Raw genomic sequence first — 20845 nt, forward strand, 5'->3', positions numbered from 1 at the left:
GCAAATATAGGGAAACATGCATTTGGCCTTGAATGTGTTAAGTTTGAGAGCTATAAGATTATAATATATATGCATCTAGTAGGTAATTGGGTATATTGGAGAGATTGAAGGTATAAGAGAGTGAGAGACCAGTGGGTGATACGAGATCCCATCAGTGATGAAATGGACTAGAACCTAGTATACTCGGAGAAGAGAGTTCATTTGGAGAGGAGGCTATAGCTTTCCGTGGGACTGGCGTACAGAGGTTGAGTGCTCTGACAGACCTCTGATGCTGAAAAGAATGACAGAAAGGAGGTTCCTGTGGGCTAGCTAAAGGAGATGAGGACATTGTCTGGAGAGTGAGGAAATGGTGAGGGCAGCAGGTGGTGGAGTGGTGAGGTCCTGTGATATTTGAAATGAGTTGACTAGGGAGGGAGAGGAGTCTGTGAAGAAGGGCTTGCTGACAGGTTTAAGGGCCAGCCCTGAGCCTGGAGGTCATCTTTGTGTAGAAGCACCCTTCTCTCCAGGGAAGTGGTTTCCTTCAGCAATGGGAGATATGATCCTTCAGTAGTGCTGGGCAGGAGTAGAGTTAGAGATCGTTAGGGTGCTAGTGCACCCCTCTGAGGTATGAGGGTGCCAGTATGAGTGTGTCAGTAACATAGTCACCTTTGGAGCCCAAGCCTTGAGAATGTGAAACCAAGTCACTGGCTGAGCTGGAGAGGAGGGAAATAGCTGAATTGGCTGTTGCATTCCAGCTCTGAGCACAGCCCTTGGCTTACTGATGTGCTTCATAAATGTTGGCTGAATCAGAGTGGTGGAGACAAAGGACTGGTTTTGTAGGGATCAGAAATAGTGATAGGATCTTTGATTGGGTGGGATTTGTGCATTTGTTCTGGTTCTGGAGTAATTCTTTATTATGTAGTAATACTGAATACTTAATATTGAAGCCACCAGGAAGATGGCAGGAGACAAAGTGAACCAAGGGCCAAGGCCTCTAAAAAAGTTTTTGTCTGTTGTTGATGTTGACGCTATGAGAAATAGCCATCTTGAGTAGAATTTGTGAGCTTCAGGATAGAGGGGATTTTGTCTGGACCTAATGATCCTAAAAGAATGCTGACCCTACTGTCTGGGCCCTGAGGGTCAGGTGTTGTAAGAATTGAATGATAGGGGAAGAGAAGACTTCTGAGGAAAGTCAGGTTGCAGGAGAAGGTGGGGAAGACAATTTTGAAAAGCTTAAGAGTGTAGGAGGTGGTTTTAGAATAGTGAGGGTCCTGGGATGGAAGACAGAACAGAACGGCTACAGCAGTGTTCTTGGCAGAGCACAGGAGGCTTGTGTCAGAATGTCGGATCAGGAGTAAGCTGGTGCTTATGGGGAATGCAGTGGGGCCGTAGGGTAGCTACTCTAGAACGTCTGATGCCACTGGGGTCTGCGGTTATCAGAGGGACCTGTGCCAGACTGATGGGCGTGTTGTATTAATTACCCTACTTGATCCTCCTAATGCATTGTAGTAGCCCCATTTTACAAAAACTGAAGCTCAGAAAAGTTCATTTATGTAAGGGTCGCAACAGTCTCATGGGTCCAGTCCAATTCTTGCCTAATTTCTTTTGTGTACTTGCCCTTCATGTGCTGCCCTATTCAAAGATAGCATGGATTTAGGAATATAGCAAGTACATTTTCTTAGTCGTTGAGTGTTGCTGGAAAGCCTGCTCCTTCTTGGCCCAAACTCAACCTCGGTGTAGTCAGCTCTCTTGCACCCCCAGGTGGCAGTGACAGTGTTGTGACGTACTAAGGTAAGCGTGAACACTCTCTAGCTCAAGGTACCACTAAGTCAGTGATATGCAGTGCCAAGAACATTTTTCTTTGTTGTGAACGTGGCACTTGAACAATTGTTTGTATGTGTATCTTACTGAAAAGTAATAATATGATATTTGTATACCCCTACAGTGTTCAGGGACATTCAAGTATGAAAGTGTGAAGAGAGACCCACTCATAGGGCGAGTTAAGTTCGTTGGCATGAATGCTTCTTATCCATGGGTGGACACCCTTTGCCCCAGCCTATCCCTTTCTCTGTAAACTAGGATGATACTCTTTTCTTGTTTCTTTTCATCGTTGTTGTGTCCCGTTTCTTTGGCTTTTTTCACTAGCATATAAACACATTTGTTTATTTGCTTATGTATTTATTTACTAAATTTATTTATTTGAGAGAGAGAGAGAATAAGAGAGCATGAGAGGAGAGAGGGTCAGAGGGAGAAGCAGACTCCCTGCCGAGCAGGGAGCCCGATGCGGGACTTGATCCCGGGACTCCAGGATCATGACCTGAGCCGAAGGCAGTTGCTTAACCCAGCTGAGCCACCCAGGCACCCAACACATTTTAATACCTCCCATTAAAGAAAGAAAGAAAGAAAAGGCTCAGAATCTGTCCTCACCTCCCCCCACCCCAAAACTGGTTCTATTTTTCCTAGTTAAGTTTATTAAAGAATGGTTTCGTAAACCTCCTTCCTACCACTCTTTTCCCAACCCATTCGTTGCTCCTTGGCTTCTGCCAATTCTAGCTCTTCACCAAAACCAGCCTTGTGACCACTGAGTGGGAGAGGGGTACTGTTCTTATCAAGACTCCAGCAGGTCGTACAAAGAGTAATGTGAAATAAAAGTCCTCATTGAAGGCCGTGAAGGTGGCAGCTGTTCTGGATTTCAGCTATTGTTTTACAGTCTGAGCTGTTTCTTCCGTGACCATCAGTCTAGCAAGTAGGACAGTATTTGTTGATGCTGGTTAGTTATTTTTTTTTAAGATTTTATTTATTAATTTGACACAGAGAGTTAGTGAGAGAGAGCGAGCACAAATAGGGGTAGCTGCAGGCAGAAGGAAAGGGAGAAACAGACTCTCTACTGAACAAGGAGCCCGATGTGGGACCCAGTCCCAGGACCCTGGGATCATGACCTCCGCTGAAGGTAGACACTTAACTGAGCCACCCAGCCACTACGTAGGCCAGGTATTGATAGTTAATACTGGTGTTCCAGTTATATCTTTGTAATCACCTCTTTTCCTTCCTGGATTCTGAATTACTTGAGAAATAGATGCAGAAATTAGATAGGTATCCTAACATAAACTTTCTTTATGGTGAGAGCTAGACTAGAGATATTCTATGAGAAATTGTGCTTTGTAATCTGTGGAGTGGGTGGATCTGCAGAGTAGAGCTTCTTCTGCCAGCCACGTGGAAGCCCTCAGAGCCTGGCATTTATCAATGAGAGACCGTGTTGGTGACTTGTCAGTGGTCTGTAAATGACACATCTCAGCAGCTTGGCTCTTCATATCTGTCACTCCAGGGCCGCTCTGTCCGTGGCTATGTAGTTGTCAGCAAGATTTCTGAATCCCACCTAGAATGCAGATTCTACAGGAGAGTGATAGTACTGTTCTGGACGTGAAATAGAGGGTGACTTACTGGGTTGAGTTTTGATCCGGTTGAAAATTCCTAGGACTGCTCCTGACAATTTGAATTTTGTTATAGCTAGATTATTTGTACATATGAAAGACTCATGCATATACTAGTTCATGAGCTAATAAGTGAAGTCAAACTGTTAGTGTCCTTTCTATTATCACAGATTCAGTTTGTTTATATCCACATTTTACAGGTGGAATATAAGCTGGGATTCCAGGTAGACAATTTTGTGGCAATGGACATGCCCCAGGTCAACATTTCTGCTCAGGGGGAAGTTCCACGTACTTTATCAGGTGAGTCTGTAAGAGTTAACATACTGTCTTCAATTGCGTCCCCCATATCCCCCAAATAACAGTTTAATAATAGATGTGTAGTGTATCTTACTTGGTAGGTTTAAGATGTGTAAATACTTTGGAAAGTAATTTTTGAAAATCCTGATTATTTGCAGTGTGTTTTAAATCATTTTGTCTTTTCCATCCCTTCCAGAGCTGTCTGTGCTCACTTCTTCCTTGTCTCCTTTTCTGCATTGTTGGCCTTGGCCTCCACATGGGTCTCTGTGTCTGGTCTTGTTCCTCTTCGACTAATTGCCACACATGGCATGGATCATCACTGAACACTCATGTCTGACCTAATGACATCAGGCCCATCAGGGCCCCTGCCCCCATCAACTGAGTACATTGCAAACTCTCTGTCCGGCCAGTGTGCTGTATGTTTATCTTCTGGCCCTGTTGTTGCATTTGCCCCAGCATTCCAGGGACACCGTACTACATGCAGTTTTGACATCCTTGCCTTTGCATGTGCCGGTCTGTGTATTTGGAACCACCCTTTCCTCTTTTCTGCTTATTAAACTCTCATTCATACTAAATATTCTTCAAGACTCAAAATCTCTGCTGTCCTTTTCTTGCTTCCTTCTCTCCCTCCAGTTCTTAACTCTTTCTTCTGTTCTTCCTACCCTGTAGGATCTTGTTATTTGACTGTTTTTGAACTGATCCATTATCTTGTAATTCTTTGTGCTTGTCTCTCCTTGCTGGCCGTTGGCTACCCTGAGGGCAGAAGCTGTCTTTTTCAGCCATCTGCTCTTGGTGCCCAGTACTGCCTCTGCACAGGATAGTCATGTAATACGTGTCTGATGAAACGATTTAAGTGTCACATATACCCCAGTTTAACTACTGTTGAGCTAGCCTTTTGAGAAAGGCTCCTGAAGATGTGAGATTTTAAGGAAAGCCAACCGAACTTCTTCAAACTTGAAAGTGTAAGCTGTCATCTGTTATTAGTGACATACACTAAGCTTTAGGAAAGTATAGGGAGGCTTGCTCATATTTACGGGTCAATTTCTGTTTAGATTATTAAAGCCAGTTTCTGTTTAAAGAGTTTTGTTGTTTTTTTTTAAAATTCATAGTTGATTAATTTATCAGGTTTATCAGTTTACAGGTTTATATTTAATCTCTTAATTAAGAGCAATACATAATTGCATTTTGGTGTTAAATTGTCTCTCCTTTTTATTTTAAGTAATTGTTGTTTCTGTTGCTGATGTGACTGGTAAGGTAGCAGGGTTTGCCCTACTCTGTAGCTTTGCTATATTATAATAGGACTTATGAGACAAAGTGATCTATTAAAAATCATGAGCAAAAGTTGAAAATAATCTCTTCCTTTATGTCTTGGCTTCTTTAATGATAACTTTTATATCTATAATAAATGAAGAAATAATGTCTAAAGCTGTGTAGTCTGAAAGTAAGTTCTCTGAAAATTTCTGTTTAGTATTATGTAAATGAATTAGTTTTATGCAACAAAAATAGAGAGTTCTAAAATACTTAATAGGTATTAATGTTGATTTTTAGAAAAGTAAAATACCTTTTCTTTTTTGTTTTTTAAACAGTGTTTCGAGTCGAGCTTTCCTGTACTGGCAAAGTAGATTCTGAGGTTATGATACTAATGCAGCTCAACTTGACAGTAAATTCTTCAAAAAACTTTACAGTCTTAAACTTCAAACGAAGGAAAATGTGCTACAAAAGTAAGGCATTTATTTACCAGAGTGTGTTTTTTATAGATGTGATGAGGTAAAAAATACGTTTTGTCATCTTTCTACAGATTTGTGACCAAATCTTTATGTTAGTTGTCAAGTGAGAAAACAAAGAGCACTAGCAGGAAATACTGAGATAATCGCCAGGTAGCTTGTTGCCAGGAATCTCCCTTGGGCCCCTCATTCTCAAAATCTTTTACCAGAATTGCTAATTTTCCATTAGGGATGTGAAATTGTACTCAAGTAGCTGGTCATGTAATTGTGGTAGGGGGCCCCTGAATAACTGAGTGTTCACTGTGTTTTCCTTATAGAGGTGCTCTTGTGCAGAAGCATTCCCTGGGGCCAGATGGACTGGGCCTGAGATGGGGAGCAAGTCACTTAACCTAAGTCTTAGTTTTTGCATTTGTAAACTGGGTATAATAACCTATTTCAGAAGTTGTTCTTTCTTATTTTGTTTTAGATTAATTGAATCAAACCTAAATCTTAGAATACCATGTGTGGGTACTTAATAGATGTTAGTAGCTTTGGTTTGAATAATCGGTTACTCAAGAAATTATAGTGGCTATGAGAATTCCCAGCACATAGGCTGTAGGGGAAAGAATTTTAGAGTTTCTCCTTAAAGGTCATCTAGTCCAGCCCACTCAGGTAAAGTGACCTGAGTTTGCACGGTCACTGAGGTTTCTATCTAAGATAGGGAAAATAAAGCCCTCTAAACTTATTGAGAGCCTACTATCTGATGGGCACTTTACTTCTGTTGCGCCTAGTTAATCCTTACAATGACCCTAGGCAGTAGTTCTCTCATTACCTTCATTTTCTTAGGAGTCAACTGAGGCTCAGAGCATCTGAGCCACTTGCCAAGGTCAGACAGCTAAGTGGTGCAGCTGGATGCAAACTTGAGCTCTTAGCTCCATTGTTAAACTCTCTCTTAATACATTTCCTAATTGAAGTTAGTACTGACTGTTATCAAAGTACTTAAAGCCAGCAAGTGAGTTACGGTGGGTGCTATTCAGATACATGCCAATAAAAAAGCTCTACTGCATTAGAATGGACATTTTTTAAAAAATGGGAATTGAGCAAGCACCTTTTAGCTTCACTGTTTGTTTTTTAAGATTTTATTTATTTATTAGACAGAGAGAGAGCGTGCACAAATGGGGAGCAGTAGGCTGAGGGAGAGGAAGAAGCAGTTCCCCACTGAGCAGGGAACCCGATGTGGGGCTCGATGCCAGGACCCTGGGATCATGACCTGAGCCAAAGTCAGCCGCTTAACCGACTGAGCCACCCAGGCACCCCTAGCTTCAGTGTTTTGATACATTTTTCAGTTCTAATATATTCAGTTATGTACCTACTTTCAGGTGACTTTAAAGCCAAAGTGGACTTTAGAGTCTCTCTAATTCAGTCTAGTCATTATATAATTGATACAAGGAGACTGGGCCTAAGTTTGCACAGCCAGTCAATGAGGACTATAGAAGGCCTGGTTCCTGATCCCTAGGGAGAGGATATAACTGTACTGTGGTGCTTCGCCTAATGCCTAAGGCAGGATGATGGCAAAGGTGATGTGATTGATGGAGCCCACTTCTTGGTAGCCACTGAGGTTAAGGATCAGCTGACATTCAGAATGATCCCATACTTTCTCCATTTTCTTTATGTGTACATGAAAATTAACATTAAAATACAGTTGGTGTAATTTTCTGCTGTTTTAGACTTAAGTTTAATATAGTGCCCCCTTTTTATTTGGTTGTCATACTTCTGGCCACCCCAGTCATCCAGTTCATGACTCTTACTTTAGAATGTGATCCTAATGGTTTTCTATCCTATTATGTTTAGAAAGTGACAACAGAAAATATATCTATACTTTTATCGAATGTTAATGAGTTGTTACTGGCAAGAAAATGTTGCTTTTTTTTTTTTAAAGATTTTATTTGGGAGAGAATGAGAGAGAGCACATGAGTGGGGGGAGGGTCAGAGGGAGCCTGATGCAGGACTCGATCCTGGGACTCCAGGATCATGACCTGAGCCAAAGGCAGTCGCTTAACTGAGCCACCCAGACACCCCAAAAATGTTCCTTTTTTATGTGAGAGTGGGGACTGCTTGATCAGGTAAGTTTCATAACTTAAGAACTCCTTAGAGCCTTTATACTCTGCTAGTGTGAATTATGCACCTCCATAGAGATGAAAATACATGTTTTCCCCCAGACTTCTTGACCACAGAAACCCTTTTTCATTGAGCATCTATAAGCAACACCCATAGACTAGAGAGTGGTGATTATAGTGGTGATTATCAGAATAGTTAATGTAGCATTTATTATCTTATAACAAGTACTTTATGACTTCAGGCAGTATTCTAATAGAACACAAAACTACGTTAGAGAAAAACTCAGAAAATGTAATTAAAGTATTTAAGGGTTTTCATGGGAAAGGAAGAATTTCTAAAGCATCTTTTATCTTTTTTTAAAATTCAGAACTTGAAGAAGTAAAAACTTCAGCCTTGGACAAAAACACTAGCAGAACTATTTGTAAGTGTTACTGTGTTACCTTTCTCCATCAGAGGGAAGAAAAATGGCTGATTGCAAATGCATGGAATTATATGAGGCTCAGAGGCCTTGTAGTGTCCAGTTTGTCAAAGATACGTGAGGCTTTGCTATTCACTGATGTTTTGTAGATTGGTATATAGTCAGGGGAAATGATTAGAATATTAACATTTTTGTGAAGCAAAATTCATACATATTTTATAACAAGTGATCTGAAGCAAGACTTTATATTATGTCATTTTGAATGGTTATAATTAAAGTGTGAACATAAAAACGTGTCAGATTCTCATTTCAGTAGCAGAAGTTAAGAAAATCTGACTTGTGACCTGGACCGGTTAACCCTCAGTTAATTTTATATATTGTCAACTTTTTTAGAATATTTCATTTGGATTTATCTCTGAGGAGAAAGAAAAACTATTTAAAAAAAAATCACTGCTCCCCAAATTTACTTTGAAAATTCTGGTGATTTTACCCATTTCTTTTATGCTAGTAGGTTGTTATTTCACACAAAGACACTAGAATACTGCATATTCTTGGTCTCTGGCTATCTTTTCCTCAGTACCTCTCTCCTTCCCTCCCTTTCTGTCCATCCATTCAACATCTGTTGAGAGTCTGAGATGTGTCAGGTGGTAAGATTAAAGCAGAGGGTTAAACAAGCCAAACAGACCCTGCCCTTAAGGGCTTGTATACTAGTGGATGAGATGGACAAGGCACTAATGCAGTGATAATAACATAGCATGGCAAGCTAAGATAAGGCAAGTGCAAGGTGCTTTGGGAACCCTGCAGAGGGCCATATAATCTCTGAGGGAGTGAGGGACAGCTTCCTGAGGAAAAGTGTATCTCATCTGAGACTTGAAGGGTGACCAGGCAGTGGCAGGTGAGGTGTCCAAGTGAAGGAGTGGGAACAGTGCATTCACAGGCCTGGAAGTTGGAGGTAAACAAGCAGGATACAAATAGGGGGATCTTCCCAGAAGAGCAGTGTCCTCTTCTCTCCCTCGTGTTTGCTTGGGTTGATACTGCCAGCCCTGACCTTTGGGACCTCCCTTTTCTGTCCCTGCCAACATTGAACATTGAGCCCGTGTTATCCTTGAGGAAAGTCAGGCCTTCATTCGGGCTGTGTAAAGTGTAGCTGCCCTAGAAGCAATTTGATCTCTTTGCTTTAATTTGTTCTGGTTTATTGTTTGTTGATTCAGTTTAAATTTTAGAAAGCAATTTTAAAAGTTTTTGAAAGCTTTAGCTTTTCTTTTTTGTCCTTAACTATCCCTAGAACTCTACATTTGTATTTCTGTTAACCACGTAGATGTGTACTGGGTACTCGTAGATACAACAAAACTCTTGATCTTCTCGCCTTCTTCCCCCAACCTGCCTTTTTTCCGCAATCTGTGTAAAGGTACCCTTATCCACCTAATTCTTTAAGCCAAAATTAGCAGAGTCTTTTGACAGTGCTTCCAGTCCATTAATTTACCTTCAGCAACACTCTTGCCCACACCACTGCTGTCTCTTTTTTGGACTACAGTAGTAACTTTCTAACTTGTTCTCTGCCCCTGTCCTGCTCATTCCTCAAAGCATTCTGTACACAGTGTGCAGTCAGCTTGGTTTTTTTTTTTTTTTCAAGTCTCATCATGTGTGTCATTCCTTTGCTTAATAATGATTTCCTGTCTTACGTAGGATAAAACCCAGATTCCTCAGGTTTTATTCAATAGAATTATGTGAGTACTCATGATCAAAGCTTACTTGATGCCTTGGTTACACCAGTTCTGCTTCTATTTCTCTGTCTTCTCCTGTGCTTGCTCAGATCACATGTATCTATCTCTGTGCATCTTCTCCTCAGTTTGTGTGTGTGCCTGTGTGTGTGTGTATCTATCTGTCTGTCTCTCTGTCTTTGAGTTATTTCCCCCATTGCCAAGGTTTGCTTTCTCCCTCTGTGTTTTGAATAATACAAAATTGAACTCTGTATTATGAGTGGGGTCTTGTTATCCTGCCCTTACCTTTGAAAATAAATAAGCAAAACAATCTGTTACTCTTACAAGAGAAAAAGACTAAAAGTATATATATTTTTTTAAATGTGTGGGTCACTCTGTTGTATATTCTTTCTGTGAGTCAGTGGTTGGCAAAAAGATGTCTGATCTTTCCACTCTAGACATCACTGTTGAAGAAATATGAAGGATATATAGATCTGTGCTGTCCATTGTGGTAACTGCTAGTCATGTGTGACTATTTAACTTTAATTAAAATGAAATAGAATTAGAACTTCAGTTCCTCAGTAGTACTAGCTATATTCAAGGGCTTCATAGCCACAGGTGACCAGTGGCTACTGTATTGGACAGCATACTATAGAACATTTCCATCACTGCAGAGAGTTCTGTTGGACAGCACAGCCATACATACATGTAAAACTTGGGACTTCTGTACTCATCAATGAAAATTTTTGTTTAAAACCCGTTTTAAAAACTTAAACAACATTTAAAGAATTTTAAAAATTCTAAGGACTTATACCAAGATACCAATGGTGACTGATCTTATCAAAGAGGGGCACATGAAATGAAAATACTTTTTTTTTTTTTACGTAGAACAGGATACTCATTGTTTATATTGGGTCATAGAGCAATTGATAATATTGGTTTAAAAAGCTTAATACACCTTTTGTTTTTATTTTAGATGATCCTGTGCATGCAGCTCCAACCACTTCTACCCGTGTGTTTTATATCAGCGTGGGTGTTTGCTGTGCAGTGATATTTCTTGTAGCAATAATATTAGCTGTTTTGCACCTTCACAGTATGAAAAGAATTGAACTGGATGACAGGTATTATACCTATTTTGGGAAAGGAAAAAAATTAAAGTGGTTATCTGCATTTACATGGGAGCCCACACATATCCATGCGTTGCGGTGTACAGGGGAAGGAGGGAGGATGATCAGGTCTTGCCAGAAGAAAAACTGTTGTCCTTGTGATTATTGTCATTGTGTTTTTCTGAGTCTATTTAAAACATTTTTTGAAGACAGAAATCACAGTTCTAAGAAGTGAGGATCACATTTTTGTTCCTGTCCCCTTTAAAGTGACTCTATTCTAGGTTCCTTGTACCTTTTTAAAATAGCCCTGTTTCTTCCTCCTAGTTCATCCCTCCATCATCATCCATCCATCTTCTGCCCATCCATCCATCCAGTAAACATTTATTGAGAACCCGCTGTGATTTAAACCATTGGTTCTCAACATGGTTGCACATTATAGTCGTGGGTAAGCTTTTAAAACATGGGTCCCACCTTCTAGAGATTCTGAAGTAATTGGTCTGGGGTGGTGTATGGGCATCACTATTTTTCTTAAAGCTTCCTGGATGGTTCTGATGTGTAGCCTTGGAGATATGCTGGGTTAGATTGCCCAGTGCTGGGAATATTAAAAAATTGGTGATATACCTTATAGCTTCAAATATTCATCTTTGACATTAACCTGTAATTATAAAAGTTTATAAATTTGATGAAAATGATTTGTGTAGTATACTCTGAGAATAGAAAAGGTGCTTGTCCCAGCCTAGGTGGATCAGAGATGACAGGGAGAAATTGATAGCCAGGATAGGGTGACAGGTAAAGATTGAGTGACAGGTTTATTTTCTCAGTACATAATTCTCACTTTCCTCCTCAGTGATTCCCACTTGATGATTGAAAGATTTCCAGCTTCGTGACTTGGCTTTCTCCTTTTTGTGGAGAGGTATCTCCCATATTCGTTGAATTTTTCTTGCTTTATTACTGTACCCCTACTATGCTGCAGTCACATGATTATGTGTTCCGCACTTTGGCCCTATGTTTTGCCCGTTGGGAGTTTAGTTCTTGCTTTCCTTTTGCCCACAGGGGTCCCTGCATTTTGCACCAGTCCAAACCTGTTCCTTCTTCAGCTCTCACCTCCCCATTGCCATTTCTTAAAGAAGTCTTTCCTAAGCCTCCCAACTGTCCATTTCTCCCTTCTCCATTTCTCTCTCTCTCCTAGCCTATGCCTCTCCTCTCCCTCCTTCCCTCTCTTTCTCTTTGGTAGCAGTTACTGTACTTTTTTCTCCTATAATAATTTTTTTTGTACTTGTCTCTCCCACTAGACTGTAAGCTTTGTCCAATTAGGGAGCAGTATGTCTCACTCATTGCTGAATCTGCATGCCTACATGTTGTCATACACACAGTGGATAGGCATATTTGTGGCATAAACAAAAACACAAGGGGACAGGGAACTGGCTGAGTTTGATACCTGCCTCTAAGGTTTCTCTGTCCCCTCTGTTGTACTTGCTTTATCAGAGTAGAAAAGGAAAAGGAAGGAGGTAAGAATGCGAAGAGAAATACATGGGTGATGTGTTTCAGAATTTGTGTATATGGTGATGTTGAAGTTAGAATTAGTTTACAGAGGAAGAAGTAATGGCGTTTGGAAGATTCTGAGTGGGAGTAAAGTAATAGGAACATTTAGATAAGACTTTGAGTAGAGTTAAAGGAGTCATTGAGGAGCATGGCATTTAAGAGTCTTGGTCCACACGCTTTCCTTGAATCGTTACATGTGTACTAGGGCTTTGAACACACATTGGACAGAGTTGTGCAGAAACTGTCAGATTATATGGGGCGTATATATTAGTCTGCTAAAATAATCAGTTACCACTCATGCTTTGGGTGTTCCGCTTCTTTCTATTTTCAGGCAAAGGTTTCCAGACATTGAATAAAAGCAACTTACATTATTTCTTGTTTTCAGAGTTTAACCTAGTGGTTAAGACCATGGACTCTGGAGCCAAAGCATCTCTGAATTCTGGCAGTTCTACTTAATTAGCTTTGTGGCTAATAATATACTTAGCATCTTTGTAGGCTTTTCAAAATTCTGAGGTGGTACAAGAGTGCCACCTACTGTTCAGTTACTGGAGAGAAACAAGCAGTAAATAATTTTGAGGCTGGCCCTTTATTTAACCATCAGGGTATGTTGGTTGCTGGTATTATTTAAGTAGTAGTTTCACATATATTATACAACTGGAGCCTCACAAAAATCCTGGGAGGTAGGTTTTCTTAATTCTATTTTATGGGTAAGTAAATTGAGGTCTTTATTTTCCCCTTTTTGGGGTTGGTGATGTTTCTCTTCCTTCCTCTGGATTTTTAACAACATTGATTTTCAGTCTGATCTTTGAGTAGTACTTAGAACTCCAAAAACAGGTGTTTTGTGGTTACCTACTGAAAAGGCAGAAATAAATGCTTAAGAGGTATTAATTTGTAGTAATCTTGAGTACAGAGTTAGCATTTCCTTGAGCCTATGATCTTCTGGATCTCCCATATTAATTAAAGAATAATATGGTGTAATGGAATGCTTCAGGTACTAGAAAATTTTGGTAATTTCCATAAATTCTGAAAAGGTAGGATTGAGGGAGAAGGAAAATGTATGTGATTCAGTAAATGATATGATATCCTTCCCAAGCCTTGAGCATGTTGGTATATTTGATTTGCTTTGATATTCCTTATTTGATAGAGTCCATTTGATTTTGGACCATTAATGAAAGAGGCCTTTCATTCCACTCTTAAAAAAAAAAAAAAGAAATCTAACTGAACAGCATGGGCTCTTTTCCTGAGAGATGACCCATAGGTCCCTAACATGTCTTTCTGTGAGGTTCAGGACTGCTGTCTCTGGTGTCTGAGGATTAATACATGCATTTCTGAATGACTGATAAGTTGAACCTGCTTGAGACTGTGGAGATAGAAAAGAGAAATAGCTCTTCATTATGAGATTAAAATTTCAACATGGAATGTTTGTGATGGACATCCATATATTATTGAGATTGCCATCAGGATTTTGAGCTGGTTATAAAGGTTGCATGCTTTTTTGTATATATAGAAAAAGGAAATTTATCATTGAAGCTGACTTACCAGTTATTTCTCTTTTAAAAATTGTTTGCAGCATCAGTGCCAGCAGTAGTTCCCAAGGGCTGTCTCAGCCATCTACCCAGACGACTCAGTATCTGAGAGCCGACACACCCAACAATGCAACTCCTATCACCAGTAAGAGTTAATTGTAAAGATGATTTACTGAAGTTGTCTGTGGTCTCTCTGCCAGTGGTACCTGTGTGCTTCGTTATTTGTGTACCATCCTGTGTACATAGTATCTAACATGCACAGAATTGCGTTTGACCTTCAACTTTCGCTTTCTAGAGCATTGAGTGAAACATTCTAAAATTGGAGTAGTAAAAATTATTTTTTTAAAATTTCAGTTTAATTGCTAGAATTAATTTTGGGGGAGATTTCCATAGATTAATTACATCAAAAGGGATACTGAATTACTTCTGTAGAAATTCAAAGAGAATATTTTCAGGTAGTTAGATAGAATAAGCTATTTAGCTGTATGAAAACAGAGTCTTAGATTTTAATGAATTGTTTAATAATCTTAAGGGCTGTAGATTTTACCTTTTTTTTTTTTTTTTTAAGATTTTATTTATTTTCGAGAGAGAGCACTCGGGAATGGAGGGGCAGAGGGGGCGGGAAAGGGACAAACAAACTCTGTCACTCTGTGCTGAGTGCAGAACCTGTCCCAGGACCCCGAGATCATGACCTGAGCTGAAACCAAAAGTCCAATGCTTAACCAGCTGAGCCAGCCAGGCACATTGTTTTTTAATCATAATAGGAAGCTAGCTGCCATTAGAATTGAGAACATGGAATCTGATTTCCTTTTTCTTTAAATAGGATTTTGATGAAAGTTTTTATACCGTAACATGTTGATGTTGGGGAAAATAATCATTCTTAGAATAATTTAGACATAATGAAAAATCGGTCTCCACACAAATAAAAAACCAACATAATCATCAGCATAAACAGTGGACCAAAATCAGGGTTCACTTCAGTAGTGCTGTTGATTAATTAGGTTCTTACATTCTTGCTGCAGTCTTTCAGTACTGTTTCCCATTCAAAAGAAGTAGAATTCTTTAGGGAAGTGGCTGATTTCAGGACTGTCAGGATGGACAGGTTGAGATGGGGCATTGAGCTTCAAAAAGAATGACTTTAGTGAACTGAGACATTGAATATGTAAAAATCCATGGGTTTTAATATGTTTGAAAAAGTTGATCATCATGAGAGGTAACTGAGGTACCAATAATGCCTCATTCTGATCACTGGCTATATGAACTGTATTTCATATTTCAGCGGTTTCAGAGTAACCAGGTAGTGTTGGTTGGTGAGGGAAAATGCTTTTTTACAGAAGAATCCTGCCTAATAAATGTGAAAGGAGTGATGGAATTAGAAAATCATATTTGCAACGTCAATTAAAATATTTGATTCAGGAAAAGATCATCAGTGCATAAAACGTTGTGAGCAAAGGGAAATGGGATCATTTGAGGGATCAGACTGTCACAGCCTGACTCCATTAATGAAACTTTACATCACTAACTGTAGGACAGCTAGATATTTTGTACTCCCACATGTGATACACCACCCATGCTGTATTTTTGTCTCCTCTCCCTACCCCAAGAGTTAACCTGGATCTAATCACAGCTGTGGAACTGACTGGACGCTTACAAGAAATACAGGGATAGAGGAACAAGTTAAATGATACTGGAAGCAGCAGATGCTGGACATTCTCTAGGATAACTGAACTGGTTCCTTTTTTTTAAAAGTTTATTTATTTATTTATTTTTAAAGATTTTGTTTATTTATTTGACAGACGGAGATCACAAGTAGGCAAAGAGGCAGGCAGAGAGAGAGGAGGAAGCAGGCTCCCCGTGGAGCAGAGAGCCTGGGCTCAATCCCAGGAGCCTGGAATCATGACCTGAGTGGAAGGCAGTGGCTTTAACCCACTCAGCCACCCAGGCGCCCCCGAACTGGTTTCTTTAACAAGAATGGCAAGACAAAGAAAAGGGAGAAGAGGGAATGCTCAAGATTAAGTGAAATTTAAAGGAAATGACAGTAGTTATCATCACTACCAATAAAAGAAAGGATTATATGTCCTTCAGAAGATATGATGACAATTATGAAAGTAGTTCAGACATTCAGAAGAAACACATTATAGCTTTTAATGTTTAGATGACAAGCTTTGCTCATTAGTCAATTTTTTATTGTGATTGTAACCTTGAAGAAGTAGAGATTCGATTATTATATGTCAAAAGGAAAATACTTTTTAAAAGTTCATTGAAATTATGTATTAAAAATATTTTTAATTATTATCGATAAGAAATGTACTTATTTTTATGGACATTATCTTAAGGAGATAGATGGTTTATTATGTATGGCAAAAACAAACACTTTTAGGGGCGCCTGGGTGGCTCAGTGGATTAAGCCGCTGCCTTCGGCTCAGGTCATGATCTCAGTGTCCTAGGATCGAGCCCCGCATCGGGCTCTTTGCTCAGCGGGGAGCCTGCTTCTCTCTCTCTCTCTGTCGGACTCTCTGCCTACTTGTGATCTCTTTCTCTGTCAAATGAATAAATAAAATCTTTAAAAAAAAAAAAACAACACTTTTAAAAACAATGGAAATTCATTTGAGTATAAATAAAAAAAGACAAAGAGAGGAGTAAAAAATATTTGAAGACATAATGGCCAAGAATTTACCAAAATAATGAAACACAACAGATCCAAGAAATTCCCAAGAACTCCAGGTAGGATTAAGCATATACAAATACAGACACACACCTGCATATATCCTGTCTGTTCAGACTGCTGATGAGTGGGATCAGATGTCAGCCTAATCCATTGGTCACAAAGCTCTCAGGCCTATCATCTAGATCTTGCAGCAGCCTTTGGTTACTGCTAACTGATCTTCAGGGAGTTTTCTTCCCATGTGTTTACCAAAGTGCATAAATCTTAGAGATACCATTCTAATTTTTACTTGCTGACACTGAATCCTTTTATTCTAACATTTTTTTCTTGGAATGAGAGTTTAAGTTATGGCTAAATTTTGTTTTTGCTGCCATCATAAGAATGGTAAATATGGGAACTGAATAACATGTATCTCACAGTGATAAGACTAGGCTGTATAAAATGACATTGATTAGATGTTTTGTTAGAAAAGATAGTTTTATGACATCTCTTCATTTGAAAAGTTTTTTTTGTTAGGAGACTGTATTAGAAAATTTGGGGGGAAAAAACAGTCTATAGAAGGGATTAAATTAAACACTGTGAGTCAAAGCTTGTTTCATTTGGCTGAAAGGCAGTTGAAGTGGTGGTAATGGTAATACTCATTTTAGTGTTTCTTGTTTTAATTACTCATTTTAAGATTTTGGGGTAGATGAAAAGTGTTTTCTTTCAAATTTAGTGTGGCTTTTATAAGTAATTTTCCCTGTTCATGTGTGTGCCCTTTTCCTTGTATGATTCTTCCATTTATGTATTCCTGTGACTTGAGTCCTGAGGTTTTGACTGAATTAGTTGACCCTGATGGCATAATAAGGGTATTTATATTTCTTGGTTTGGCTTTGTTGGCTCCTCAGGTTATCCTACCTTACGGATAGAGAAGAACGACCTGAGAAGTGTCACTCTTTTGGAGGCCAAAGCTAAGGTGAAGGATATAGCAATATCCAGGGAGAGGATAACTTTAAAAGATGTACTCCAAGAAGGTATTTATTATCTCAAAACCAGTTTCTCAAAGGAGATTTAGTGTTAGCACTGTAAAAAATTTTTTTTAATTCAAATATTAAGAATTTTATCTCTTTGTGTCTAAGGATAGATAGAAGTGCACAATTTATTTCCTTTATAAAACTGATTTTTATTTTCTCTTTCTTTAGATCTTTAATTTGCCTTGATACAGCTTTGGTGTAATTATTAATTTTCAAATATACTAAAGCATATATTTTATATTAGCGTTTGTTACCTTTAAATATATTTTCGTTTTTGTTTAAAGGTGATATCATCACCTAGCAAGCCAGTTTGCTGTGACAGATAGTATAGGGACTCCAGCAGACAGAGCAAGCATGGGCTTTGGAGTTACACCCAACTTCTAATCCCAGTCTCAGGATTTATCACCTGTGTGACCTTGGAGAAGTCATTTACTGTCTTCCACATCCAGTTGCCTCTTCTGTAAATTGGGACTGCATTGTCTGTTCTTGAACTAGCTGTGGAGATCAGATAAAATGATGTACATTAAGTGAACTGACACAAAATAGATATTTTATAGATGTCATTACCCATGCCTTCCCCACTTGGTGTTCCTTATTTTCTTTCTTGAGTTATAGGGTATTAATTGGGGAAATGCTGATGGAGGAGTATAGAAATTAATAATAAAGTACTTCATTGAGCCCCTCAAGTTGTTAAAAAGGAATTATGTTTTTCTTCCCCCCTTTCCACAGTCCAGCTTGGAATGTTTTAAATACATATGAGTCATTCTGAATTCATCTCTAGGTTGAGGTGCTTGTAAGTCAATCACAGCTAAGAGAGGGGCTTGAACTGCCCCCAGTGACAAATAGTAATGAGAAGAAGCAAGTATTTTAGGTCTGTTTTTGAGTGTATGAGGGGAGTCCATTTTTCTCCTTTGTTATTATTTCAGAGCTAAGCCTAGAAATTCATAAATGCCTCATTATGCAGTTCTAGTATTCCAGGCTATATCATTAGTTTATTTAGGATAATTCAGAAAGAATTCTCATATACTTATTTTAAATATGGCATTTCTAAAAGCTGTTAAAATATTTCTTAATTACAAAAAATTTCTTTGCTTTTAAAAATATATTATTTTTTTTTAAGGTTTTTATTTATTTGAGAGAGAGCAGAAGAGAGAGGGCAAAGCATGGTCAGGAGGGAGGAGCAGAGGGAAGGAGACAAGTAGACTCCCTGCTGAGCAGGGAGCCCACTGCAGGGATGATTAGTGATCTCCTCAATTACTGTTTTTCTTTTAGGTACTTTTGGGCGTATTTTCCATGGGATTTTAGTAGATGAAAAAGACCCAAATAAAGAAAAGCAAGCATTTGTAAAAACAGTTAAAGGTAGGATTTTTTTTTTCATACTATTTTCAGAATGCTTTCCTAAGGTGGATCATGCCAGTGAAATTCTGTCTCAAATTCTCAGTCTGTGCCAGACCTTTCAATCAGTCCATCTTAATTTAGCTCATATGAAACTAACTTCTGAGGAAATATGTGTTTGTTCTCATAAGGTATAGAAAATAGGGGTTTAATAGTTAAAACACTAGGTATTACCCAGGTTTGTAATTAAACTATATCCATTTGACTTCATTGTTGCTATATCTAATACTGTGTTTTTCCTTGGTAAAAATTTTGGGTTTTTCCTCTTAAAAACATTGTTACTAGTTTTCCCTCCTTTCCTCCTTCCCACTCCCAGTTCTGCATTCTATAATGAATAAAAAATTGACCCCCAGACTCAGAGTACTTTATGTGAATAGCCTTATTCACTTTCCTCACACTCCCCTTGCTATAATGCTGCAGAAAATATCCATGTGTGTATGTCTACTTCTTGGCTTAGTTTTATAGGTACAGCTGTAGTTGGCATGGCTGCGGTAAGAAGTGTTTACATTCAAAATTTTGATAGATATTGTCTGATTGTTTGCTAAAGGGTAGCACTAGTTTATGTTATGAACAGAATACCTATATTCACATAATATTTTGGAGAAATTTAATGCTGCATTTTTCAGTTTATAGTTCATATTTATAAAAGCTTATATGTTAAATCTATTTGCTCATTTTAAGAGAAAGAAAAAAGTGGTAATTTATAGGGTACCTAATATCTGACAGTGTCTGATATAGACTGAGATGACAGGGTGTTAATTTTGAAAAAAACAAATTTAGCATTTTGATGCAGATATAGAGGGGAAATTAAATTCAGTTTTATAGGTAGGAGGTGGCAGTTTTATGAAGTTTTCGAAGTTATAAGAACTTATGTTTCTAAGTCTTCTTAAATGAATTTGTAGAAAGTATGAAGGATTTATGTTTGTTTTTCTAAAAAGCTGTACTAACCTAACAAAAAATGTAGAATTTGATTTCTCTTAATTTAGCAAGATTGCTTGCTTAAGGATCCTTCATATATGTGCACAGACACAGACACACATACACATTTTATGTTTTCTAAAAAAGTGGTTTAACTTACTCTACTGTTCAGTATGTATTTTATCTGCCTACCTCTCCTAGCCCCAAAGCACTTTTAAAGGGTAATATTTAAGTTAGGTCCATTAGATTTCCTGACTAGTTTTGAAGGATATTTTACATATTACTCTTTGTAAATGTAAAATTTGAACCCTAAGTTTGGTAACTATTGAAATTTGTTACATTTTCCCCATTTTTTTTTTTTAAAGATTTACTTATTTATTTGACGGACAGAGATCACATGCAGGCAGAGTCAGGCAGAGAGAGAGAGGGGTGGGTAAGCAGGCTCCCAGATGAGCAGATAACCTGCTGCGGGGCTCTATCCCAAGACCCTGAGGTCATGACCTGAGCCGAAGGCAGAGGCTAAACCCACTGAGCCACCCAGCCACCTCCATTTCCCCCATTTTTAAGGAAATATTTCTCTAATTTTAATATTTTTCTGAGGTTTATACATAATCTGTGGGCAGTTTACAACTGGGCTGTTACTAATTTATTCTGAATGAATCTTGAATTAGCAAAAGAGCTTTCTATACAGAATTGGATTGATTTAGGGTTGGAAGCAGGGGGAGGGGAAATAATAGTGATAAGAAAACACAATGTGGATACTGGGGCTGTTTCACAAGATAAGATTTCTCCTTCCGGACACACTTCAAGTTGTAGGCACTTGGTTGTTTCTATGCCTTACCACTGTAATTATAATGTTCCTTCTGAGCTAGCCGGAAATAAGTGAAAGCACAGTGAGTCCTTAGCCAAGATGAGGTCATGGTTTGCATGAGAAACGAAGAGGAAATCCACTGACCACAGTCCTTGCCTCTAAATTAGATGACTCCACATGATTGGGTATCTCTGAGATTTACTCTTTTGGAATGTTATGATTT

General features: G+C 38.6%; 1 protein-coding gene across 2 annotated transcripts in view; it reads left to right on the plus strand.

Moving 5' to 3' along the window:
• Positions 1-20845, plus strand: part of RYK (receptor like tyrosine kinase) — an 85761-nt gene that overhangs the window by 38169 nt on the left and 26747 nt on the right. Inside the window, exons 3-9 of one of the 2 annotated variants that reach the window (XM_032869665.1) lie at positions 3611-3710; positions 5294-5428; positions 7896-7949; positions 10623-10767; positions 13865-13965; positions 17364-17498; positions 18771-18857. In XM_032869665.1, the coding sequence (XP_032725556.1) occupies positions 3611-3710; positions 5294-5428; positions 7896-7949; positions 10623-10767; positions 13865-13965; positions 17364-17498; positions 18771-18857 (757 nt within the window). The remainder of the gene's footprint in view (positions 1-3610; positions 3711-5293; positions 5429-7895; positions 7950-10622; positions 10768-13864; positions 13966-17363; positions 17499-18770; positions 18858-20845) is intronic. The other variant, XM_032869666.1, reaches the window with a different exon arrangement.

Source organism: Lontra canadensis, unplaced genomic scaffold, assembly GCF_010015895.1.
Source record: "Lontra canadensis isolate GAN:19392208 unplaced genomic scaffold, GSC_riverotter_1.0 scaffold38, whole genome shotgun sequence".
In the NCBI taxonomy this organism is placed as follows: domain Eukaryota; kingdom Metazoa; phylum Chordata; class Mammalia; order Carnivora; family Mustelidae; genus Lontra; species Lontra canadensis.